Below are 25,055 nucleotides of genomic sequence, written 5' to 3'. Positions count from 1 at the left end.
CTAGCTTCAAATGACTTTTTCTTCAATTTGCATCAATGAGAATCTTGTGCTAAAAGACTACAATGGACTACACAATGACCTAACATGAGTGTGCTACTAATTTTGACAATATTCAGTGCATATATATGATCTAAGCATGAGAAATGAACACCTACAGCCAGCTGACATTTTTACAAACGGTTGGTATGCAAACTAACTAGCTGATAAATAATGATATTAAATTGCTTAAATGACACCAACAACTATTATCTTCTTAATTGCAATGAAAATTACAATGCTCGTGAAATATGGCCAAGACTTTGGCGTTTACATGGATTACAAAATGATAATGCTGGTATAATGCACACTTACAGCTGAAAGCTTATAACACCCTAAAAAGCAATACGAACAAAAGAACCTGGTTGTAGATGGCTGTAATAATTTCCTTCAATGCTGCTCCTTCTGCTTTGTTTTTTTCGAACTGCTTTTTCGGCCTGCTTTTTCAGCTCTGCTTTTTCGGGCTGCTTTTTCGTACCCGCTATTTCAGCCTACTTTTTCGGTTCCACTTTTTCGGACTGCTTTTTCATATCTTCTTTTTCGGATTGCTACTATGTTGAATCTCAAGACCATATCTTTCAATGGCGTCAAGATTTCCAACTTGAAGGGATTTCGTCCTTCAAACAATAGAGACATAATCTCCAGAAAATTTTCCAATTTCTTTGATATTTCCAAGCATGAATAAATTAGAGCTATCTTCTTTTTTTTAATCCCTTCCTCACTTGCTCCATGCTTCCGTCTTGCCAATGTGGGATAATACATGACTTTTAATATTACTTCTTTTTTTTCTTTTTACAAAATCCATGTATGTACTCAAAAAGGGGACTCTTGATTTTTATAAAGTGACTTTATGAAACATTATAATATTTAATTTAAATAGTCAATTTACCGTTGTAACTTCAAACATTAAAATAATATACCAAATAAACTCGAAATCCCACATATAATAACTCATTAGAAAGAGCTCAACAAAACCCATCTCATCCTGTTACTGAAAATTGAAGGCACTGCTTCCCCCTATTGGCTTACTAAAAATAGTAAGTCTTTCTGAAAACCCAACAAACGAACTCTATTTGGCCTGTAATTAAATTTGACTAAGCCAAGCCTCAGGATCCCTTTTGAAGTCCTAGTTAGCCCTCGGGACATACAAGAATGGGCTAACGACAACATACCTCCAAACTGGCTAAGTGGGGGACATTACAGATGAGGAGGTTCTTAGTGGCCTATACACAGTGATATTGAAGATGTCCCCTAATCCCATAAATATATTGCTTGAGATGGATGCCTATAATAATGCATCAGGGCCCATTTTTTCAAGTCAAATTTCCAAAGAAGGTCGTATAAAATTGCAGCCAGGTAAAAATTGCAGCTTAAGCCTTATACAATCTAGTTTCTAAATTTTTAGCTTTAAACTTAAAGTTCAAATTTTTAAATGAGACTAATATTTTTTTGTTTTCCTTTTTCGAAAATTTAGATAGATGGTGGCAAGTGTTTGGGCCTTCAACCAAAAACCTTCAACAAATCGCCATCTGCATTTTGAGCCAGCCAAGTAGCAATTCTGGATGTGAGCGCAACTGGAGCATGTTCGAGCACATCCACTCGAAGAGGCGTAACAGGTTGTCTGTGCAGAAAATGAATAGGCTAGTATTTGTGCACTACAACCTGCGCATTAGGATCAGGGAAATTTTGGATAGTGACACCTCTCCGATTACTCTAGAGGAGGTTAATCCAGAGTCTGATTGGATCACTGAGGCTACTGATCCTATCTTTGATGATGAGGACCTACACTGGCTTGACCAGGTAGATTGAGAGGGCTAGGTTGAGGCTGTGGCTATGGGAGCAGAGGACCAGAGAGCTCCAGTTGTTCCTAGTGGCACCTCACAGACATTGGCAGAGCCAGACGCAGAGAGTACAGTTGATCCTAGAGGCACCTCACAGGCTGATGCTATGGCTACTAAGACATCTAGGGCCTACCTGAGACGCCTTACTAAGAGGCATTTTATAGATTATACTGAGCCTGAGGTTGAGCCTGAGGTTGGGGATGAGGATGACGATGACGATGACGATGACGATGACGATGAGGATGACGATGAGGATGAGCCTGAGGATGAGGATGATGATGAGGACTCCGACTAGGAGCCATAGTTGTAGACTTATAGTCTTGTTTTAACTTTTTGTTTAACAATTTAACTTAATATATGATCAGCATTTGGAACATTTGAATTTGATGATGATTATTGAATCTTGATGTGTTGGATTTCATAATACATAATACATATATATTTTGATGGTTTGTATGGATTTATCATTTTATATATGATTCTATGCTTTACACTTTTACTTTTATAATCTTTCCTTCAGGCTTCAGCTACTATTTAACTTTAAAGTATGTCTAAACTTTAAAGTTAAACTTTAACCTTTAATTACTAGTAATATAGTATTTACTTTTAGCAATTTACCTTTGTAGTATTGTACTTATGTAATCGATGTTTGACTTTTAAGTTTTAATTATGTGCATTATGATCAAATTATCTTCTATTTAATGATGTTATTGTGTCTTTACGCTTTATTCAATAATGGGTGCATGGAATGTTCTTTAAATTTTAAAAAATCTCAAAATTTTGAAGTTTTTTCACTTTGCCGAGTCACTGCCGATTCATCGCCGAGCCGAGTCAGGAGTCAGAGTCGGGTCACGAGTCAAGTTACCCTTGCCAAGTCTGAGTCTCGTTACACTGAGTTGAACTTAATTTCTTCGGAAAAACCAACTAGACAAAATTTCTATGCACAACATTTTGTATGCAAATTTTGATAATCAAAGATATGTATCTGATGTAGGAGCATCCTGGGTGTAAGAGCAATCTTGCATCACCCAAAAATATTTTTATTTCAGACTTTTCTATTTTAATAAGGATTAGTAGACAGGGGAGTTGATATTTCTGTGAGCTTGCTATTTTAAGTAAGTTTGTCATACAAGCTCAGAATGTTCTCATTTTCTAGAGAAAGGTTCATTTTAGAATTATAAGCTACCATAAAAATCTCAATGCTCCAGTTTAAGTATCAAAGATGTTATTGTCAATTTTCGGCGGAAAAATTTACAAAAAAATCTTCAGGCTCATCATTGGATGAGGTCCAAAAACTCAATGAAAGGGCGCTTCCACGGTTCTGAGCCTATAGATCAAGAACTGGCGTTTCCAAAAAGTGGTTATAATAGCCAATCAGAGCAACAGTTTGAGTTATGGCCTTCAAAAGTTGGCCTACTGAAATTTCTAAAATAATTTATCATAAATGTATTTAGCCAACTCTATATGTATTGTCAAGGTCTGTTGGCCCTAGGTATTAAGTTTGAGCATCTAGAACCTTCCCGGGCAACATAAAATTGCCTATTTAAGAAAAGCCTGAACATTGTCTAGGACAACTCTTCGTGATAGTTCGCAACTTGTGTTGCGAATCACTATAATGAAGGCACCCATGTGGGTTAGCATATTGTACTTGTGAATTATGTAATTCCGCATTTGCAGCGCAAATAATAAGTCCATATTTTTGTTCTCGCATTTGCTGTTGTTTCTTTGTTTCTGCTATGGTTTATGGTATTAAGGGGAACACCCTTCATCAGTATTAAAATCAAACTTATTCACAGTTAGCAGCAATTGATTTAAAATCAATAATCACAGGTTACAAATCTATACAAAATATCTAAACTTCAATTTTCAAGATGAATAAGCAAAGCAGGCCTCTTGCATTAAATTTATAAAATGAGTGCAAATGATCTTTAATTATTTAAAATAATCAACATATCCAAATTACAAATAATATTTTATTCCTCCATTTCTTTAATATCTACTTATAAGGCCTGAATATATCTCTTTAAATATCTTCTCTATATATATGTCTTGTTATTTCTTTTTTTCTTTTTATTTATTTATAAGTCTATGGAGAGATGGGAAACTCCTACAAACCAACACGACCCCTCAAAATAAGTAACTAGTCACCATAAAGCAAATTAGTTAGCATAAATATAAATAGTTTTGGTCAAAATTGATTCATGTCATTTATTCCATAATAATATCCGAGCATGAGACATGATAAATGGGAATGGTTGTCGAATATTTCGCATAAGAAACTTTAATACTTCCCCATCATTCTTGAGCTTCACAATTTGTGCTTCCTTTGCAGTGGATCTCAAGAACTTCAGGAATCATCGAACTTAGAGGCTATATAGGTGGCATGGTTTCTAAAAGACTCTCTCCAAGTTACGCAAATTTCACTGATGATTTTCACCATATTTGCATATTACTTTGTATGGCCACTTCTGAAGCTTATTATTTGAAATTGCACCTCCATACCATATGACATGGAGTACCTAACTCAAACCCCCCAATGACATATGATATTGTGGTCTTTGTTACCATATTCGATATCATTGTTCAAGCATCCATAATACCAAGCCGACTATCTATTAGACCTTTGTTGCTCACAGCCAGACCAATCACCTTAAATGTGAGAAAGGATTATTGACATGGGCACAACAGCAACTCAAGTGCAGACTCGCTAGGTTCATAGTCTTTCGATATCATTGTTCAGGCATCCATAACACTAGGCCGACTATCTCTTACTCCTTTGTTGCTCACAGTCAGACCAATCACCTTAAATGTGAGAAAGGATTATTGACATGGGCACGACAGCAACTCAAGTGCAGACTCGCTAGATTCATAGTCTGTAATTTTCGAGAAATTAATGCATGGGTTTTTCTCAAAGTGACTTTGAACTACAACATATAAAATCATTGTGTTCTAGAATATGACGAACTTATTCACAATGCTTGGATTTCGTTATGAGTATTTTAAGGGATATATCCGTCTCTCTTTAAAGTGTAAGTATTACTTGGTCCATGGAATCGCTTTTTCTGAGACTCAAAACACCAAAGTCTTCAACAGGTTTCCTCCAATCTTCCTATGCAACCATCCAAAGTCTGTTTGATGAGCTCAACTCTAGTGTTGTGTATTCTGATCAGTATCTGTGTTATCCTGCTGAACAATAGTTGATGGTGATGGACTCCGCTGACTATAACTCCCAAGGATTTCCCTTTGCTTCTGATTGCTTTGTATAAATAGTCCTTTACGTCCTTTACCCTCTGTGTGTACCTGTATATTCATCAGTGTAATCCCAAACTTATCTTTGTTCAGATATCATCATTGCTTATTGTTTATCGATTCTCTGCAGTGCTGTGAAGGATGAATCATAGTAGCCGCTTACTCACACAGAAGAAGATGTGCTATACATAGTAGGGTATGATTGGTATTGTTGCAGGTGTATTGGACTTCAAATATACCCAACGTCGTCAAGGTGTGTTGCCCTAGAATACATTGCTGGATGTTTATCCTCTGTCACAATCATTTCAACAGTTGCTACTATGAAACATCGAATTTTTCTTTACATTGGGTTGTGCTGAATTCAAGGGCTATATCTTCATGTTATGCTTGTTATCTGCAATGGTGCCTTTTGCCTTATATTGCTTTTAATGTGAGAAACTTGGATGTGATTTCCAACATATGAGTTGTAGCCATCTTACTGTCATCATACCAATTGAGACCCTAACATTAGGGCTCAATAACCTGCTTCACCCCAATGGTGCTACTAATGACGCTAGAGAAGGCAGTGGGAGTCCTGATACAACCAACAACCAAATTGTAGAGTCTCATGATGGCAGTGATGAGAATGTCAAAAATGCCAATGACCAGAAGTCTCTGGAAAACTGCCCGACATGGGAACTTGTTGAAGGCTTTGTAGAAGTCCACGAATCAGCAATAGACCTTTGAGGAGCATGAGCAAGCCTCCTCGATGATAGTGTGGAGAGTCAAAATTTGGTCCCTAGTGTGATAATCCTGTCTGAAAGCCACCTACCCTTTGGGCCTGGCCTTGGACTGATCAAGCTCTCTAGAAAGAAGGCTACTAAGGGTCGTAGCATACAGCTTTGGGAAGGTCATGATATTTCTGTAGTTACTAGGATCAGAATAGATCCTGTCACAGACCTCCTAAAGAATGCTATAGAGATATTTGAAAACCTAATTTGAACATGTCCTTACTTTTGAGAAGTTCCCAATAACAAGGTTAATGCTTCCAATGCCAAGTAACTTGAGTACGGCTATTAATTATGTTGCACGTTTCCTAGTCTCTTAATGCTAGTGGTTAGCTTTGGTGCAGTGGTTCCAAATGCAAGGGTTTCGCTGATGCATTTCTTATAAAATGTCAATGTGGATGTAATGTCCCCTCTTTAGTTCGACATGGCATTGATCATGGATTTGCCTATTCCAGACTCTCGTAGGCAAATGGTGTGGAAAGAGAGTCAATTCTGCGGATCAGATAGCCATATCTTGCTCTTGAAGAAGTGTTAAGAGGTTATATTTTATCATTATGTGATATTGGGGCCCACATGTTATAATTTTAATTTGAGTTGCACTTTTTATTTTTTTAAATTACTTTATTATAAAAAGGTGCATTATAATGAGAATTTATAAAGGATGTTTCTAGAAGTTCTAGCAACTTCTTAGAAAAGTGAATAAATAGAGGGCTGGGCCTCTCATTTGGACATGCTTGGATTGGAGAACTCTTCTACTTCTTCATTGTGAAGACATTTGTGGACTTTGGATCTGCAAATTATTCGATCTTTGGGAACAAATCACTCCCTTGGATTGGCGACTTTGAGGGTGTGAAATATCACCTGAATTGTTGCATAATTGGAGTTGGTATTCAGCCATCTCATTGGAGCTTATTGAAAATTCGTTGTTAGGGTTTGTTTTTGGTTGGAATAAGGATTTCAGATTTGCCCTATCATTGGAGAAGCATTTGACAAGAGTTTGAAGACAGAATAAGTGCATTTTCAGAATTGGCAAAGCAGGGTTCGGAACCACATAATTGCTCATATCTCCTCAACCCCTTGGAGTTATTTTTTATGGTTTTACAGGGTTACTACCTAACCCTAGGCGCCCATTTTCCTTGCATTTGGGGGTCCCAAAACCCTAATATTATTTTTATTCAGCAGCCGTACAGGTACGGCCTGGTACGGCCCTGCTAGTTTGGGCAGCAGCTGCAAATTAAGGACAGTTTGGGAGTGCGGTTGGAGGTCTTCATCAACGATTTGCACCAAAACGTGGTGTTCTTCCATAGTTCTTCAAACCAGGTTCTTGAATTCTGAAATATATGTCAATTTCTGGGTAAATTTGCTGTCATACAGTCATTGTAATAATCAGTCCAGAATTGGTAATAAAATAATTTCAGAATTTATTGCATTGTAATTGAAATATAGTTCAATGGCTTTATATATATTGTAATTCTGCGATTATATTCTGAAAGTATCAAATCTGAAATTGCCATATTCTGAATATTGTTACTGTTACACGCCAAGTGTTTGACAAAATTCCTAAGTTCAGTTTGAGGGTTTCTATGGCCTTTATAGAAAAGGTCATTACAGTGGTATCAGAGCTATAAGTCCTGCCATCCTGTGGAGGTCTTATAGGGAATTTGGAACAGCTGGATAGGAGGGAAAGTGTTTGACGAAATGTCAAAACACTAAAATCAGAGCATGCGACAAAGGCCTTATAATTTCCGCAATACCAAAGCAAGACAAGATAGGATTTCAGACCTGCAGAGCGAACAGTCTAGCTCATCTATCCAGGTGGACATAGAATCCAGTCATACAGACACAGGGGAGGTATTTTTTGATCAAGACTACGACTACAATATGGATAGAGGCGGGAATGCCGGTCCAGATCCGCAAGAGGAAAGATTTTTACAGTTATTAGACACCCTGGCACAGGGACAGCGATTAGCCGAACAAAGAGCACAAGAACAGAATCAAAGAATGGAGCTTATGATGCAGATGATGGCTCGACAAATGGGGTTGAACGCTAACATAGGTGGAGGAAATAATCAGAATGGTCACAATCAGAATGGGAATAATCAGGATGAGAGACATAATGGAGGCGAACAAATTGGGAACAATTTCGGTCATGCCCCCCAGCAAGCTCGGACAGTAAGTTCGAGGCCTATGAATTCCTACGTTCCTTCCTAGAGCTCCAGAGCAGCCGGTACCAGAACCCCAGATCACTGACATACAGGATCAGCTGAGAAGAGATTGGGAAGCAGGAGGACCAGATTTTACAGCTGCAATCACCTTTAGAGAGTATATGGATGTGCGGATGAAGCATATGCCCCGTGGACAAGACAAGACTCAGAACTATGAGCTACGAAAGAAAGTAGGAAAACTACAGTTACCATATTATGATGGCTCGGGGAAGTCTACAGCAAGAGCTTGGGTTCAAAAGCTTGACACATACTTTCAATTGAATCCTATGTCTGAGGAAGAAGCTATTAAGTATGCAGCAATTCACCTGGATGGGTTAGCACACAAATGGTGGCATCATGGTATGATCACTATGGGTCATGCACACATTACCTCATATGTGGAGTTTACGGAGAGACTGATTGAACGTTTTGATAAGAAAGATCCAGAACTCCATTTCAAGGAATTAGCCCAGCTTAAACAGTGGGGATCATTGGAAACATACATTTCAGAGTTTCAGAAACTTGCAGTGTTAGTAACAGATGTATCTGAACGAAGGCTATTGGTTTTATTTATGGATGGGTTAGTTGATCCGTTGAGAGGGTGGATTAAAGCTCTCAACCCTCCCACTTTGCAGGAAGCCATTAAGAAAGCTCGTGACATGGATTCCTCTTCAGCTTCTAAAAATAAATTTCAGGCAAAGAGTTTCCCTTCAGGAAAAGATAAGGACAGGAAACCCTTTTATAGAGAGGCACAGCTACCTAAGGAAGAAAGTAAGAGGCTGGACAAGGAGACACTTAATGACTTGCGTAGGAAGAAGCTATGCTTCTATTGCAAAGGCCCGTATGAGTACGGCCATGACTGTCCTATGAGGCCAAAAGGGAAGGCCAACCGGGCAATGTGGGCTTATTACGAAGGCTCAGATTCAGATGGTTCAGAACATCATGATGAGGATCCTGATGAAGCAGAGGGAGAGCAGGAGATAGACAGTGCAGGGCAAAGGCAGGAAACAGAGCTACATTTACAGGAAGCACGACTGTCTAGTATCCAGAGAGAGGGATCTTTCAGACTTCGGGGAGTCTTGGCTGGACAGAAGGTTATTACATTGTTGGACACAGGTGCCACGCATAATTTCATTGATGCACGATTCGTAGAGAAGCGTGGACTCATTACTGAGGAGTTCGAAGGACTAAGAGTCAAGGTAGCTGATGGATACACTCTTCGTTGTGACAGGATGGTACGAGACTTACCTTTGCGCTTGAACAACTATGAGTTTAAGGCGGACTATCATGTGGTCAACATGGGTGACATGGACATAGTACTTGGGATGCAGTGGCTACATTCATTGAAGGTGGTTACCCTGAGATTAGAGGATATGGAGATACAATTCGAAATGAATGGTAAGATTCATGTGCTAAAGGCTATCCGTAATGGAGACATCAGGACTATCTCATTTAGGCGGCTGGAGAGATTAACTAGGCATAATGATATAGAGTGGGCAGCATTTTGTACTTTGATACCTACACAGGAGGAGCAACATAAGGCGGAATATCATCCTAATATTCAGAAGTTGAGGATTAAGTACGAAAAGGTATTCAGTGAGATTCCACCAGGCAGGCCACCGGACAGAGGCATTGAGCATATTATTGAGTTGGAGGAAGGTGCTAAACCTATCATGATCACACCATATCGACATCCAAAGCGACTCAAGGATGAGATCGAAAGGACCATTGAGGAGTTGCTAGCTATGGGACATCCGACCCAGAAAGTCACCTTTTGCATCTTCTGTTGTTTTGGTGAAAAAGAAGGATGGAACGCTTCGGATGTGTATTGATTACAGGGCATTAAATAAGAGAACCATCAAGAACAGGTATCCTATTCCTCGCATTGATGAGTTGATAGATGAATTGCATGGGGCCTGTTATTTCACGAAAATTGATTTGAGATCAGGATATCACCAGATCAGAGTCCGTGAACAGGATATTGAGAAAACTGCTTTCAGATGTCATTGTGGGCACTTTGAGTTTGTAGTCATGCCTTTCGGCCTGACCAATGCACCTGCCACTTTCCAGTCCACTATGAACAGAGTTTTCCACCATCAGTTGAGGAAATTCGTGCTGGTGTTTTTTGATGACATTTTGATCTATAGCCGATCATGGCAGGAGCATCTAGAGCATTTGGAGACGATGTTGAGCATTCTACAGAAGGAGTCCTTGTATGCAAAGGAGTCCAAATGTGACTTAGGGATGACCGAGCTGTTATATTTAGGACACATCATTAGTGCAGAGGGAGTGCGGATGGATCCTGAAAAGATTCGCGCTATTGTTGATTGGCCTCCACCAGAGAACCTTACACAGTTGAGGGGGTTCCTTGGTTTATGTGGTTTTTATCGCAGGTTTGTCAGTGGCTACTCAAGACATGCAGCTCCCATGACAGATTTACTGAAAAAAGGGGAATTTGTGTGGACTCAGAAGGCACAGGACTGTTTTATGAGATTTAAGGAGATAATGACTACGTGCCCAGTTCTAGCATTACCTGATTTCACGAAGCCATTTGAGCTTCAATGTGATGCATCTGGAGAGGGAGTAGGTGCTGTACTTATGCAAAATAAGCACCCCATAGCTTATGAGAGCAGGAAGCTCAGAGGCCCTGAGCGTTCATTCAGTATATATGATAAGGAGATGTTGGCCATCATGCATGCTTTGGCCAAATTCAGACAATATCTTGTGGGTAGCAAGTTTTGTATTAAAACTGATCATAACAGTCTGAGGCATTTCTTGGGACAGCAGGACCTGAATGATCGCCAACAAAAGTGGGTAAGTAAGTTGCAGGCATATGATTTTGACATCTCATATGTCAAGGGAACTCAGAATGTTGTTGCAGATGCTCTATCTCGAAGGCCACACCTCACTCTTATGGTTCAGATATCAGAGGATTGGCGACACTTGATTATAGCAGAGTATGCCAGGGATACATGGGCCTCTGATATAGTAGAGGGAACAGTGATTGATACCAGATACACACTTGTAGATGATTTGATCATTTACAAGAACAGGATTTACCTAGTCCCAGGATCGAAGGTTAAGCAACTGATTATGAGAGCACTTCACGACTCACCGACAGCAGGCCATCCCGGGTACTTCAAGACTTACAAGTCAGTTCGAGAGCGGTTCACTTGGAAGGGGTTGAAAGCTGATGTTTTGCAGTATGTTCGAGAGTGTCTTGTTTGCCAGCAAAACAAACAAGAACACAGCTATCCGGCAAGGCTCCTACAGCCACTTCCGATTCCCGACAGAAAGTGGGAATGCATCTCCATGGATTTTATCACAGGTTTGCCCAAGGTACAAGGACGAGATTGTATTTATGTGGTGGTAGATAGATTAACGAAATATGCTCATTTCTTTCCTATCATCACTACACACTCAGCAGCTCAGGTGGCAGAGGTTTTCTTTCGGGAGGTATTCAGATTGCACGGCGTGCCTCAGAACATTGTGAGTGATAGGGATAGCCGTTTCATGAGTCACTTTTGGCAGGAGGTATTCCGGTTATGTGGCACGGAGCTTACACCCAGCACTAGCTATCACCCACAAACCGATGGTCAGACAGAAATTGTGAACAAATGGGTGGAAGGGTATTTAAGGAATTATGTGGCAGCTCAGCAGCGAGCTTGGGTCAGATGGATATATCTCTGCGAGTATTGTTACAATACTACATATCATATGACTATATAGATGACACCCTTCATGGCACTTTACGGTTATGAAGCACCTAGTTTCTTGGATTTGTTGTTGAGCGACCGCAGGGTACCCAGTGCAGGAGAATTATTACAGGAGAGTAAGGATATAGTTGCTACCCTCAAAGACAATATTGCAAGAGCTCAGAACCAGCAGAAGCAGTATGCAGACCAGAAGAGAACTGAGCGTAGTTTTGAGGTAGATGATATGGTTTACCTCATGTTGCAGCCATACAGGCAATCTACTCTTAAGAAGAGTGGTGCAAAGAAACTTAAGCCACGCTATTATGGACCATTCAGGATTATCAGGCGAGTTGGTGAAGTGGCTTATGAGTTGGAGCTTCCCGCAGACAGCAGAGTGCACAATGTGTTTCATGTGTCACGCCTCAAGAAGGCGTTGGGTCAGAATGTGGTGCCTTCTGCAGTATTACCTCCTTTAGATGATGAGGGAAAATTGATTTTAGTACCAGAATCCATCCTGGAGAGCAGAGAAAAGCAGCTTCGTAGAAGGGTGATCAGAGAATACTTGGTTAAGTGGAAAGATTTACCTGTTGAGGATGCTACTTGGGAGAGGGAGGCTATTTTGCAGCACCCGGCGTTGAGATTGCTTGAGGCCAAGCAATTTCAAGAGGGGCGGACTGTAATGTCCCCTCTTTAGTTCGACATGGCATTGATCATGGATTTGCCTATTCCAGACTCTCGTAGGCAAATGGTGTGGAAAGAGAGTCAATTCTGCGGATCAGATAGCCATATCTTGCTCTTGAAGAAGTGTTAAGAGGTTATATTTTATCATTATGTGATATTGGGGCCCACATGTTATAATTTTAATTTGAGTTGCACTTTTTATTTTTTTAAATTACTTTATTATAAAAAGGTGCATTATAATGAGAATTTATAAAGGATGTTTCTAGAAGTTCTAGCAACTTCTTAGAAAAGTGAATAAATAGAGGGCTGGGCCTCTCATTTGGACATGCTTGGATTGGAGAACTCTTCTACTTCTTCATTGTGAAGACATTTGTGGACTTTGGATCTGCAAATTATTCGATCTTTGGGAACGAATCACTCCCTTGGATTGGCGACTTTGAGGGTGTGAAATATCACCTGAATTGTTGCATAATTGGAGTTGGTATTCAGCCATCTCATTGGAGCTTATTGAAAATTCGTTGTTAGGGTTTGTTTTTGGTTGGAATAAGGATTTCAGATTTGCCCTATCATTGGAGAAGCATTTGACAAGAGTTTGAAAACAGAATAAGTGCATTTTCAGAATTGGCAAAGCAGGGTTCGGAACCACATAATTGCTCATATCTCCTCAACCCCTTGAAGTTATTTTTTATGGTTTTACAGGGTTACTACCTAACCCTAGGCGCCCATTTTCCTTGCATTTGGGGGTCCCAAAACCCTAATATTATTTTTATTCAGCAGCCGTACAGGTACGGCCTGGTACGGCCCTGCTAGTTTGGGCAGCAACTGCAAATTAAGGACAGTTTGGGGGTGCGGTTGGAGGTCTTCATCAACGATTTGCAGCAAAACGTGGTGTTCTTCCATAGTTCTTAAAACCAGGTTCTTGAATTTTGAAATATATGTCAATTTTTGGGTAAATTTGCTGTCATACAGTCATTGTAATAATCAGTCCAGAATTGGTAATAAAATAATTTCAGAATTTATTGCATTGTAATTGAAATATAGTTCAATGGCTTTATATATATTGTAATTCTGCGATTATATTCTGAAAGTATCAAATCTGAAATTGCCATATTCTGAATATTGTTACTGTTACACGCCAAGTGTTTGACAAAATTCCTAAGTTCAGTTTGAGGGTTTCTGTGGCCTTTATAGAGAGGGTCATTACAGTGGAATCCACAACCACTCAGAAATTCATGTTATTGTTTACCACGATTAATATGAAACAAGATTAATGGAAAAATAACTATCTGAACCCTTTACTAAATTCTGGTATTGTTTATTAGACAAAAGAATGTGTAATTAAATCAAATGAGATTGTTCAATCAAACTAAAACACATCCATTGAAAAATGTATCAAGGAAGTGCTTAGTGTAAACCTGAACAAAATTTCTGCCTCCTCTCCAGTGTTTAGAATTATGTCAAATTTTAAATTGATGCTAATGTAAATATACATTAAAAATAAATATGCTTCTTTATTCTTGGAAGTAAACAGCTATCTCATTCATCTAGAGCAAGTTAACTTGATCACAAAAATTGAAAGGAATAGATATAAACACGATTTCTGTTTGAATATCGCATTCAAAACGTTAACGCAGTACCCAAAAAAATTACTGTACATACTTGTCCTGATTCAGTACGTAGAGCAAGGAATCTTTCCCAGGAACCTGATTCCAACTTTTCAACACCATTCTTGATAGATACCCAGTAAGCCAGATCCTCACAACCAGTCAAAACCCAGTTCAGGACTAATGATGATGAATTTGCAAATGGCCTTCCAGATTGATGAATGCCAACTGCAGCAACACGAATTGTGCGACCATTTGTCACAATGACTGGAGTTGCATGTATATGTCCAGCAACACGATTAGCCTGGGATGCAGCTTCTATGATAGCCAGCGTATTTTCTAGACAGAAACAAAATTACTTAATCAACCATGTTGCAACACTCAAGGTGCAGGATCTTCCATATGCTAACTCAAGAAAGTGTCAAATCTAAAGAAACAACTAGTCATAAAATGATCTTAATGAGATAAAGTGCTTTGATACTAACCAGGTTCATCGGCAATCATGCTTATTGAAGAAGGGTAGCTACACACAAGAAACAATTCAACTTCTGCCAAAGCTGGCAATGGGTGATTATCCCCAACTAAATTACCACGTTTAAAAATCAGAGTCTGTCAAAGAAAACAAGCAAAGAACAAATGATCAGGTAGGATGTTAATGTTTGTCCCATGACTTTTTCAATAATAGCAAAGCCAATAAACTAAAAGTCTGCAATTAATAAAGTTGAGGATAATAATCAAAAATGAAATTAAACTAAGGCTACGTTATACAACATACAAAGTTCCCCAGTGAAGTGCATAAAACCCAGTACATTCGCCCTCCACCATCACTTCTCTTAGTAATAATTCCACTCTCTTTTGCAGGGAATTTTTCATCCGAAGCTTCTGCATCATATGAATCAAAAAAATCTACTCCCTGTTGCCAATGTTCCGGCCCTCCACGCAGTAATATATTCATCCCACTACCAGGAACAAGAAGTAGGTCATGCAAACATGCATGATCTGCACCCTGAGCTTCAGTAAGTGGATGTTCTAAAATGTCTTCATCAAATTTATAACCCCCAAATGCGTTCCCATCCCCTGCCTGCTGCACAACCAGTTTAGCATAGGCAGCAATAGTCCATGATGCCTTCAAGGTTGCTAAAGCATCAGAATCATCAAGTAATTCTTTGTCAATACCCAAAATAGATGCATGCACAATAGCTTTGCCTGCCTGAGAAGCATGTAATAATGTCCAGGCACACAAAGGGCCATCAGAAGCTTGATAGCTTTCCATTTTCATTCCACCAATGACATCCATTACATTTAAGAAGCTCTGTTGACTTGTTCTGTTAAGAATATCAAAAGTATTCACTACTCCAAAAACTTGCCACATGACAAAGTTGTTAAACACATCACACCTTGAATAGAAATGGCCTGGGAAAACAACATGTCAACAATTAAAGTACAAATATCAGGTCACTTGCTAGCTTTTAAGAATTATTCTGCAAAATCTGTAGTTGAATATGCTAAAAACATAACAAAAGAATCTTAGTTACCGAAGGCATTTTTCAAAGTCACAGCAGCAGGAAGATGAGAACCAATCGGAACCTCCACTGGCAGACCTCCAAACATTGACATAGAAGATGGAACTGAAACTTCAACCAGCACCTATGACAAAAGGTAGAGAAATTCTTAAATGTATTCATATCATACAGAGAATTACCTTCAATCTGTTATAGCTAGCAGTTGAGACAGCAAACTGATCGGCTATAAACAAAATCTTCGGAATGAATAATTAAAAACTAGAGCATTCCATGAAAATTCCATATCGGGGTTTGATGATTTGAAAAATGTAGATTTGAACAAATTCCATATTTTTCTCTTGTGGAAAACATTCATTGGAACTTTTAAAGAAAAAGGACATTTGTTTTGGAGTTTCTGACAAAACTGAACTGCCTACTTGAAACTAAACATATGATTCTGCATCAGCAGGAATAAAATCAAAATATTCTACTTCAGAACCAACAAAAATTGCACCATAGAAAACAACCATATATTCAAAAGATAAAATTATTATATACACAGATAAAAACAAAAAGATAAAAACATCTCCGCAGATTGTAGTGAAAAAGTGCTCAAACTCTAAGCATACCCAATCATGTATTCAAAAGATAAAATTATTATATACACAGAAAAAAATAGATAAAAACATCTCAGCACTTGCAGTGAAAAATTGCTCAACTCTAAGCATGCCCATCTTCAAGTATAAACAACAATATGAATTAGGAAAACTGTGAGAAAGCTCTCGCCTTGATTTTCAGAAATTGACTGTACAGCCAAGTGCACTCTGTCATATTACTTGAATATTGTTTAGCAGTCCTTCCCATTTTCCATCATGCCATTACAATAATAACTGAGGAGGATTAACTCTTCAACCACAAGGGGAGCCCCTAAACTAACAAAAAGAATGACTCCAGAGTAAAAGGGTGAAGGAAGCATCGGCTTAGAAACAAATTCACTCCCAGCATGTCAAACACTAATGTCAATAGTTGTCATTGTTAGTGTTTGTGATGATGGTAAGCTAGGCACCACAGCTTAGGAGAAGGTTTTGTTCATTATTGATCCTGACTTTGGCATTAAAGCTGCCATACAAATCAACTTTGTTTCCAATGCCCACCAGCCATTCTTGGTCATTCAATGCAACAAAAGAAAACTATAGCCATGAGCAAAGCCTTTGCTGATAAACTATACAATTGATTCAGCAGCTTCAGCATTTTCTTCATTTTGCTTAAGAGCATTTTCAGCTTTCAGTTTGTAGTTCAAAAGACATGTTGCTTGTAATTGACTTGCATGCAATTGAATTACACATGCTTTAAGCCCTGTAATTGAATAAGTCCTCTTTCGTGCTTGACTTAGTCAAGGTAGTTGAGTTTCTCCCACCTTTTTCTCCTCTTTTCTCTCACTCCTTTGCCTATATATAAGGCAGTGCCTTCCATCGTAAATATGAGAATAATAAGACTAGAACCCTGGCACTAAAAAGGCAACTAAATCATATAAAAATAAGGAAGGGAGAATTTATGAATTCATCATTCCTAAGGGTGGCTAGTCTAAGAGATGAACTTACAAGCATTGGGTACATAATTGATAATGAAGAATTAACATTAATGGCAATAGATGGATTACCAGATTCATGGGAAATATTCTCACAGGGAGTAAGTGCTAGAGACAAACTTCCAAACTTCAATAGACTAAAAGGAGATTGCCTTCAAGAAGATTCTAGGATACTCAAGAAAGGAGGAAAAATGAGAACTGGGAATGAAGAACTTCATGTTCTCGTCACAAATTCCTATAAAGGTAAGAAGAACCATTTCAAGAAGAACAAGGGTAGTCAAAGAAATGACAAACCTAAGAAAGATCTATCTAAAATAAAATGCTTCAAATGTGAAAAATTTGGACACTATAAATCTAATTGCCCTGAAAATTCAAAACAGCAAATAAATTGTACAAACGTTACTAAGAAAGATGAAAATTATAATCCTAAGAAGCGTGTATTGTATTCAGCACTATCAATTGAATTATCAAGCAAAGGTTGGGTAACTGATGGTGGATCATCTTGACATATTAAAGGATACAAAGAAGTGCTAGACTCATTATCAGAAGCAGTTTATGAAGAAGTTACCACAGGTGATAATCACACTCATCCTATCAAAGGAATTGGGAACCACGCTTTGAAACTAAAATCAGGAATTTCTCTTCATCTCACAAGAGTACTCTATGTACCAGAAATCAAGAGGAATCTAATCTTTGTTACAACACTTGAAGATGATGGACACAAAGTTGCATTCATGGACGGTAAAGTAATGACTTGGTCTAAGAACTCTTCATTTAAAAAATCAAAGTTAATTGGTAAAAGAAAGGGATATCTGTATGAATTAAATACAGAACCTAGTCAACCTATTCAAGATTTAATTCATGAAACTACTGATGTAAACGAAATATGGCACAAAAGGTTAGGACATCTAAATTTCAAAACCTTATCTACTATGGAGAAGGTGGTTACTGGTTTACCTAAGTTGAAAAAAGATCGTTCGAGCATATGCAAAGGATGCACTTTAGGTAAATACACCAAAAATCCATTTCAAGATAGCACTAGAAAAACTAACAATGTTCTAGAATTAGTACACCCAGATTTATGTGGACCTATGTTTGTTCCTTCCATTCGAAGATTCTAGTACTCTATACTTTTTATAGATGATTTCTTTAGGAAACCATGGATTTACTTCTTAAAATATAAAGAATCAAAAGAAATCATTAAGAGTTTCAAAGAACTCAAATTCTTAACTGAAAACCTATCAGGCTAAAATATTAAAACTTTTAAGTTTGACAATGGAGCGGAATACACTTCAGATTTGTCTAAAGATTTTTGTAAAGAAGTAGGAATTAAGAGGCATTATATTGTTCCTTATAACCCACGGCAAAATGGGGTAGCAGAAAGGAAGAATGGAACAATTATAGAAGCAACAAGAGCTATGATACTTGATCACAATTTAGAGTATTATCTTTGGGCAGAAGCCTCTTGTACTGTTGTCTATATTCAGAATAGAAGTCCTCACTCCTACCTTAGAGATAAAACTCCTGAAGAAGTCTTCACTAAGGTTAAACCAAATATAAGTCATCTTATAATATTTGGGTGCCTCATATAAATACATGTTCCAAAAGAAAAGAGAACTAAGCTAGAACCCTTCGATAGGATAGGTATTTTTGTCGAGTATAGTAAAACATCTAAAGCATACAAAGTTTACATACATGGTTAGAAAAACATTGAACTTAGTACAGAAGTAACATTTGAAGAAGATTTAGCATTCAAAAGAGCCCTAAGTTCTGAAGATCCTACACATATACCTAGTTCTAAAGAAAATCATGAATTAAAGTTTCAAAGGGAGAACATTGAAGAAATTGAAGATGAAATTCAAAATCTTAATCTTGAGGAAACTCAAAATCCTAAGAAAAGACCACTTTGGGCTATTAAGACTGTAGAGGAAGCACAAGACTTTATTGCACCATCTGGAACCTTCAGAGAAAGCAAAAGACCCAAAAGATTTTTTAGCTATGCAGCAAACATGAGTGATTTATCTAAATCAGAACCAAACAATGTTTTAGATGCTATTAAACATACAGCTTGGAAGGATGCTATGATAGAAGAATGCCAATCCATTATTAAGAATGATGTTTGGGAAATTGTTCCAAGGCTTGAAGGAAAATTTGTTGTTGCTTCTAAGTGGATATTTAAAAGAAAGCATGCTACTAATGGTAGCATTGAAAAATATAAAGCCAGATTCGAAGCCAGAGGTTTCTCTCAGGAGGAGGGAATTGATTCTGAAGAAACCTTTGCTCTAGTTGCCAGATACACCTCTGTAAGAGCAATCCTAGCTATTGCAACATCAAAGAGATGGAAAGTACATCAGATTGATGTGAAAACAACATTTTTCAATGGAGAGATTACAAAAGAGGTATATTTGGAACAACCTGAAGGATTTGAAACTCATAATCCTAAAATCTTTGTTTGCAAACTCAAGAAAGCTCTCTATGGGCTTAAACAAGCTCCCAGGGCATGGTACGAGAGAATCGATGCATATCTCACCAGTTTAGGTTTCTCTAAGAATGAAGTTGGTCCAAATCTCTATTATAAAAGGAATAAAGATGATATAATAAATTTGATACTATATGTTGATGATTTACTAATAACAGGTGATGATCATCTTATAGATCAATGCAAGAAAGATCTAATCAAAGAATTTGATATGGAAGATTTAGGACTCCTTCATTACTTCTTAGAACTAAAAGTGTGGCAAAACTCTGACAGCATCATACTTAATCAAGGAAAGTATACATTAGACATCTTGAAGAGATTTGGAATGTGGAACTGCAGACCTATGTCTTCTCCAATAGAGACCAATCTACACAAACTTAAGGAAGCAGTAGCGAAATCACTTTCTACAGATTCTACTCTTTCCAAACAGATGATTGGGTCTCTTATGTACTTCGTAATACAAGACCCAATATTTGCTATGTTGTTAATGTCTTAAGTCAATTTATGTTTGAGCAAAAGGAGATTCACCTCATTGTAGTCAAACACATCATGAGATACAATGCACTCTTAACCTTGGGCTCAAGTATTAGAAAGTTGAGTTCGACTTACATAGGTTCACAGACTCAGATTGGTCTAGAAGTGTTACTGATAGGAAAAGCACTTCAGGTTGTTCTTTCAGTTTAGGCTCAGCAATGATATCATGGATATGCAGAAAGCAAGCATCAGTAGCACAGGGTTCCACAGAAGTTGAATACATTGCAGTAGCAATGGCCTCTCGGGAAGCAATTTGGCTTATAAAATTACTTGTGGGATTATTTGGTCAACCCATGAATCCTACTATTATTCACTGTGATAATCAGAGTTCCATCAAGCTTTCTGTGAATCCAGTTTTTCATGACAAGTCCAAGCATATTGAAATTCCTTACCATTATGTAAGAGATATGGTAGACAAGAAAACTGTAAAATTTGAATACATTTGCACTGCTAGATCAGAGAACAAATATTCTTACCACACCTCTCTATCGAGTGAAGATAGATCAATTTAGAAAAACAATTGGTATGGTTGAATTATAACACATTTGTATTATTTAATTATTAATGAAATAATTTTGAATTAAAATTATTATTGTCAGGCTATTGATTGTTATGGGATTCACAATTTGTATTCATTATCTAAGAGGTGACGATCTCTGAGATAATGAACACTTGTATAAAAGACTTTATGAGAGATGACAATCTCTAAGACAATGTAATGAACAATAGAGATCTACTATCAGATCTAGATGAGTTCAAGATCACATTGTGATGAAGACATTTATATGCCTTTGAGTCACAACTTGGATATAGGAAGAATTTAATCATTCTCCGTATTTTATCCTGTGATCTGGTAGATCTCAACTTATGATCATATTGTGATATAGGCCTACCAATACCTATGAGTCACAACTTGGATAAAGGAAGAATTTAATCATTCTCCAGATTTTATCCTATATATTGCATTCCATGCAATACTATTATCACAAGTATAAGTGATAAGCCATATGACATAGTATCATGTCTTCAATGATACCACATGCTTAGAAGATTTAAATAGATATAAAGTATCAATCTATATATATTCATCTTAATTGATGGTGGTAGATATGTTATCTCTCAATATGATTATCAAGTTAAGAGGGAGTGTTAATTTTGTAACTCTAACATCATTATGGTCTGATTCTACAGATCGTACAGATGTGATAAAGCATGAATTTCCTTTATAGCATTAGCATTTAAAATACACTAAACTATAGTACAGATCGCAATCCTTTGGGAACACTAAATATAGTTAGTTTAACTAACTATTAGTTAGCAAATGGAGACGCCAATCTTGGAAAAATAATGTCTTATGGAGGGTGGACCTAGAAAGGGTCATGTCCTTTGTAAGGACATGCCCCTTGTCTATACTAGAAAGGAAGGTAAGAATGTGGATAGAGGACACACAAATACAATTAAGTCTGCTCCTCTAGCATTACCGCCTTATGCGATTTATAATAGGGTTAAAAACATTATCAAAATAATTATTATAATCCAAGTAAGACTTCATATACTGGTCTATATATTCAAGGCCATCTTCAGCAATAAGAAAGGCATTATATTAATTTGATCAACAGCAGAATTTGCAGAAACTTAACAAAAAAGATGTCCCTTTACAAGATTATGCCAAGATTGCTTCATTAAATGCAAAGTAACATCATGATCATTGTGCTTTGAGAAACCTACCATCGAGCAAATGCTTACTTCCTAAAGTTTCAAAGCTTTAGTTAGAGGTTATCAAATTTGGGAAAGGGGCAACTGGGCAATGATGACTGCACTTTGAGAAACCCACCATCAAGCAGATGGTTACTTCCCAAAGTTTCAAAGCTTTAGTCAGAAGTTATCAACTTTGAGAAAGAAGCAACCTAGCGAAGCTTGCAGGAACATGAAAGCAATGAAGGCGTGGTTGCAACTTACGACTTTTGTGGAATTTGCGACAGTGCGATCGCACGGGTTGTGGTTTTAGAAAAATAACGATCAAATGACTTGAGGGATGTTGGAATTTGCAAAGTGGGAAGTTTTGAAATGGGGTGCATAATTTGTTGCTAACAAAACCAGAGTACAAGATTTGGAGAAGTTGGCACAACTAGAGGAGCATAAGTTGGGGACTGTTGAGAAGGATCTCATGAATGCTCTAAGGTTGTTGAAGGCTAGAGGTGAGAAGCAGATGATAGTTGATAGAACTTGAAGATTTTGCGTCACCAACTTCCACACCCCACCACCTGCATAACTCTAGGGATGTATTCTCATCCGTCCCAATAGAGATTTTGATGGTTTGTTTCCTATCGTCTAGATGACAACTTTTGAGGGGGGTGGTAAATGTGGTTATTATGTCATAATATCACTTTTGTTAACTAAAGTGTAAAATAATAAAATAGTTATTTTCAAGCGGTGTCAATTACCGACGATTGGAAAACTTAACCAACACTCAAGTCTATTTTTATTCACATTGGAACAAAGGATAGGGTGTGTATTCGAGATTATTATGCAATGAAATTTTATATCATTCTGTCGTATCTTGTATTATATGTTCTCTATTCTCTCCGGATATTTTTTGTAATACCATCGATGATTCATGCCTAATATTATTGTTGAATGGTTATACTTGCACTGTACTAGTTCACACATTTCAAATAAGGCATCTGATAAACATCTAGAGTACTTTAAGACATACTTATTGATACAATAGAGATTCACTTGGAAGGCGTTCAAATTTGAGGTCCTTGATACTCGCATGAGTACCCTACCTACCAGTAAAATAAATAGGAGCACATTTTTCCAACAGGTTTATTGCAGCTCCTATCCATTCTTAGTAGGAATTGGGAATGTATCTCAATGGAATTTAACACAGACTTGCCAAAAGCCCAAGGCAAAGATTGCATCTATGTTATGGTGGATAAGCCAGTAATTAGACTTGCAAGTAAAAATTACATATTATTACTTTACTCAGAAGGCCAGTAAATCTGCATTTAGAGGTGTCAGTGCGTCTTGCGATTCTGGACGTCAATTCTGCTGCTATTTGGCGAGCATTTAATTTGCATTATGGGTGTATTGGTTGGGCATTTGGACACCCAAAATTTCCTGGTCTGAGGCGTGTTGTTTCCTGAATTTCAAAAGCCATAATAACTTATTGTTGAGCGTTTGTTGAACCTGCAAATTAGGCATTTTACTTCTGTTTTTTGGGAGCAATTCCATCTTCATTTTCAGACAATGCTATCTAAGTTTGGGGTGTCCTGAATACTGGAATTTTGGGCAGCTATCATCAGTGATCGGTGTGCCTGGGACTGGGGAGTAATTTATCTTCCTTTCAATCTGTTCTGGACTCCTTGCTATCATTTCGACAGGCCTGGTGTGACTGTGCAAGTTGGGCAAATTTCCTCCTTGCAAACAGCAATGGCTGTGGGGGAAATTACAAGTAAATGTGAGGGAGCTTCTATTTATAGTAAGTCACCCCGTCCAGTTCATTCATCATCTTTCTTCGTCAAGATTACTTTGGTGCTCTCAGATTTCGAATGTGATGCTTCTTCAGTCCTTTTTGCAAGACAGATGAATTATTATTATTATTCATCTAAATATGCTGAGGTTGTTATTATTTATGTTGCGTTTGTACTTTGGCTAACTTAGTGGCATAGCTCGTTGGAACCAAGTTGGAAAGTTTTAAATCTTGAGCACAACAAACGATGGCCTTGTGTGTGATAATGTTATTATATGGTTGAAAAGGTCAATTTTGGGAGCCAAAAAAAATTAATAAATTATATTATATGGCACATTATAAAATGATGTTGTTTTGAGGAAGCTTCTTAAGTAAAGTTACATTTGGGAAACTTTGTGCTAATGAAGGTTATAAATATGATCTTATTTCAATGGAAAATCATCCAATTGATTATTTTCTTTTGTTGCATGTAAGGAGTTTCTGAGTTTGTGCTCTTGCTGAACCATAAGAGTTTGATCTGAGTATTTTATTCTGGTGCTTCCTCGTTCTGTTTCTATTGTGGCTAAGGAGCAAATGTCCATCAGTGAGCTCAGTGTCTTTTCATAGTGTGCTTCCTGTAGCTGAGAAGACAAGTCTTTGATGAAGAGCTTTGGTGATTGTGGAATCTACATCCAATTCTGTGCTGAGGTATACAGGATTTGATTGATTATTTTTGCCAACCAGATTAGGGATTTTCCTTTCTGTAATACTGTACTTGGAAGGCCAGTAAATATGCATTTAGAGGTGTCAGTGTGTCTTGTAATTTTGGCAGCCAGCTCTGCTGCTATTGGGTGAGTATTTAATTTGCATTCTACGTGTATTGGTTGGGTATTTGGACGCCTAGAATTTCCTGGTCTGTGGCGTGTGGTTTCCTGAATTTCAAATGCCATAATTACATATTGCTGGGCGTTTGTTTAACCTGCGAATTGGCCATTTTATCTCTGTTTTTTGGGAGCAGTTTCATTTGCATTTTCAGACATTAATATTTTTGTTTGGGGCGTCCTGAATACTAGAATTTTGGGCAGCTAGTATCAGAGCTCGGTGTGCCTGTGCCTGGGTGGTGATTTCGCTTCGTTTCGATCTGTTCTGGACTGTCTCCTATCATTTCGACAGGCTTGGTGTGAGTGTGTAAGTTGGGTTAATTTCCTCCTTGCAAACAGCAGTGGCTGTGTGAAGGAATTACAAGTAAATGTGTGCATTTTCAGTCTGCTGCAATTCATGTGTGCTCTCACAATCTACAGCAATTTGGAGCTGCTAAGTTAGACCAGATTCCTTGTTTAAATTTTAATTGTGAAGGCAAATGAAATGTGTTAAGAATATCTATGTAGTTTGCAAACTCATCGAAATTGTGTACTGCTGCA

General features: G+C 37.7%; 1 protein-coding gene across 1 annotated transcript in view; it reads right to left on the bottom strand.

Annotated features, from left to right (window-relative positions):
* Positions 1 to 25,055, bottom strand: part of EMB3012 (embryo defective 3012) — a 278,503-nt gene that overhangs the window by 171,299 nt on the left and 82,149 nt on the right. The window contains exons 9-12 of the mRNA XM_089822791.1: positions 15,613 to 15,724; positions 14,853 to 15,490; positions 14,563 to 14,686; positions 14,133 to 14,416 (exon numbers count right to left, since the gene is read on the bottom strand). Of these exons, the coding sequence (XP_089678917.1) occupies positions 14,133 to 14,416; positions 14,563 to 14,686; positions 14,853 to 15,490; positions 15,613 to 15,724 (1,158 nt within the window). The remainder of the gene's footprint in view (positions 1 to 14,132; positions 14,417 to 14,562; positions 14,687 to 14,852; positions 15,491 to 15,612; positions 15,725 to 25,055) is intronic.

Source organism: Cupressus sempervirens, chromosome 3, assembly GCF_028749045.1.
Source record: "Cupressus sempervirens isolate cs-2001-9-10 chromosome 3, ASM2874904v1, whole genome shotgun sequence".
Taxonomy (NCBI): Eukaryota; Viridiplantae; Streptophyta; class Pinopsida; order Cupressales; family Cupressaceae; genus Cupressus; species Cupressus sempervirens.
The sequence above is the reverse complement of the archived record's forward strand: the minus strand, read 5'-3'. Positions and strand labels throughout refer to the sequence as shown.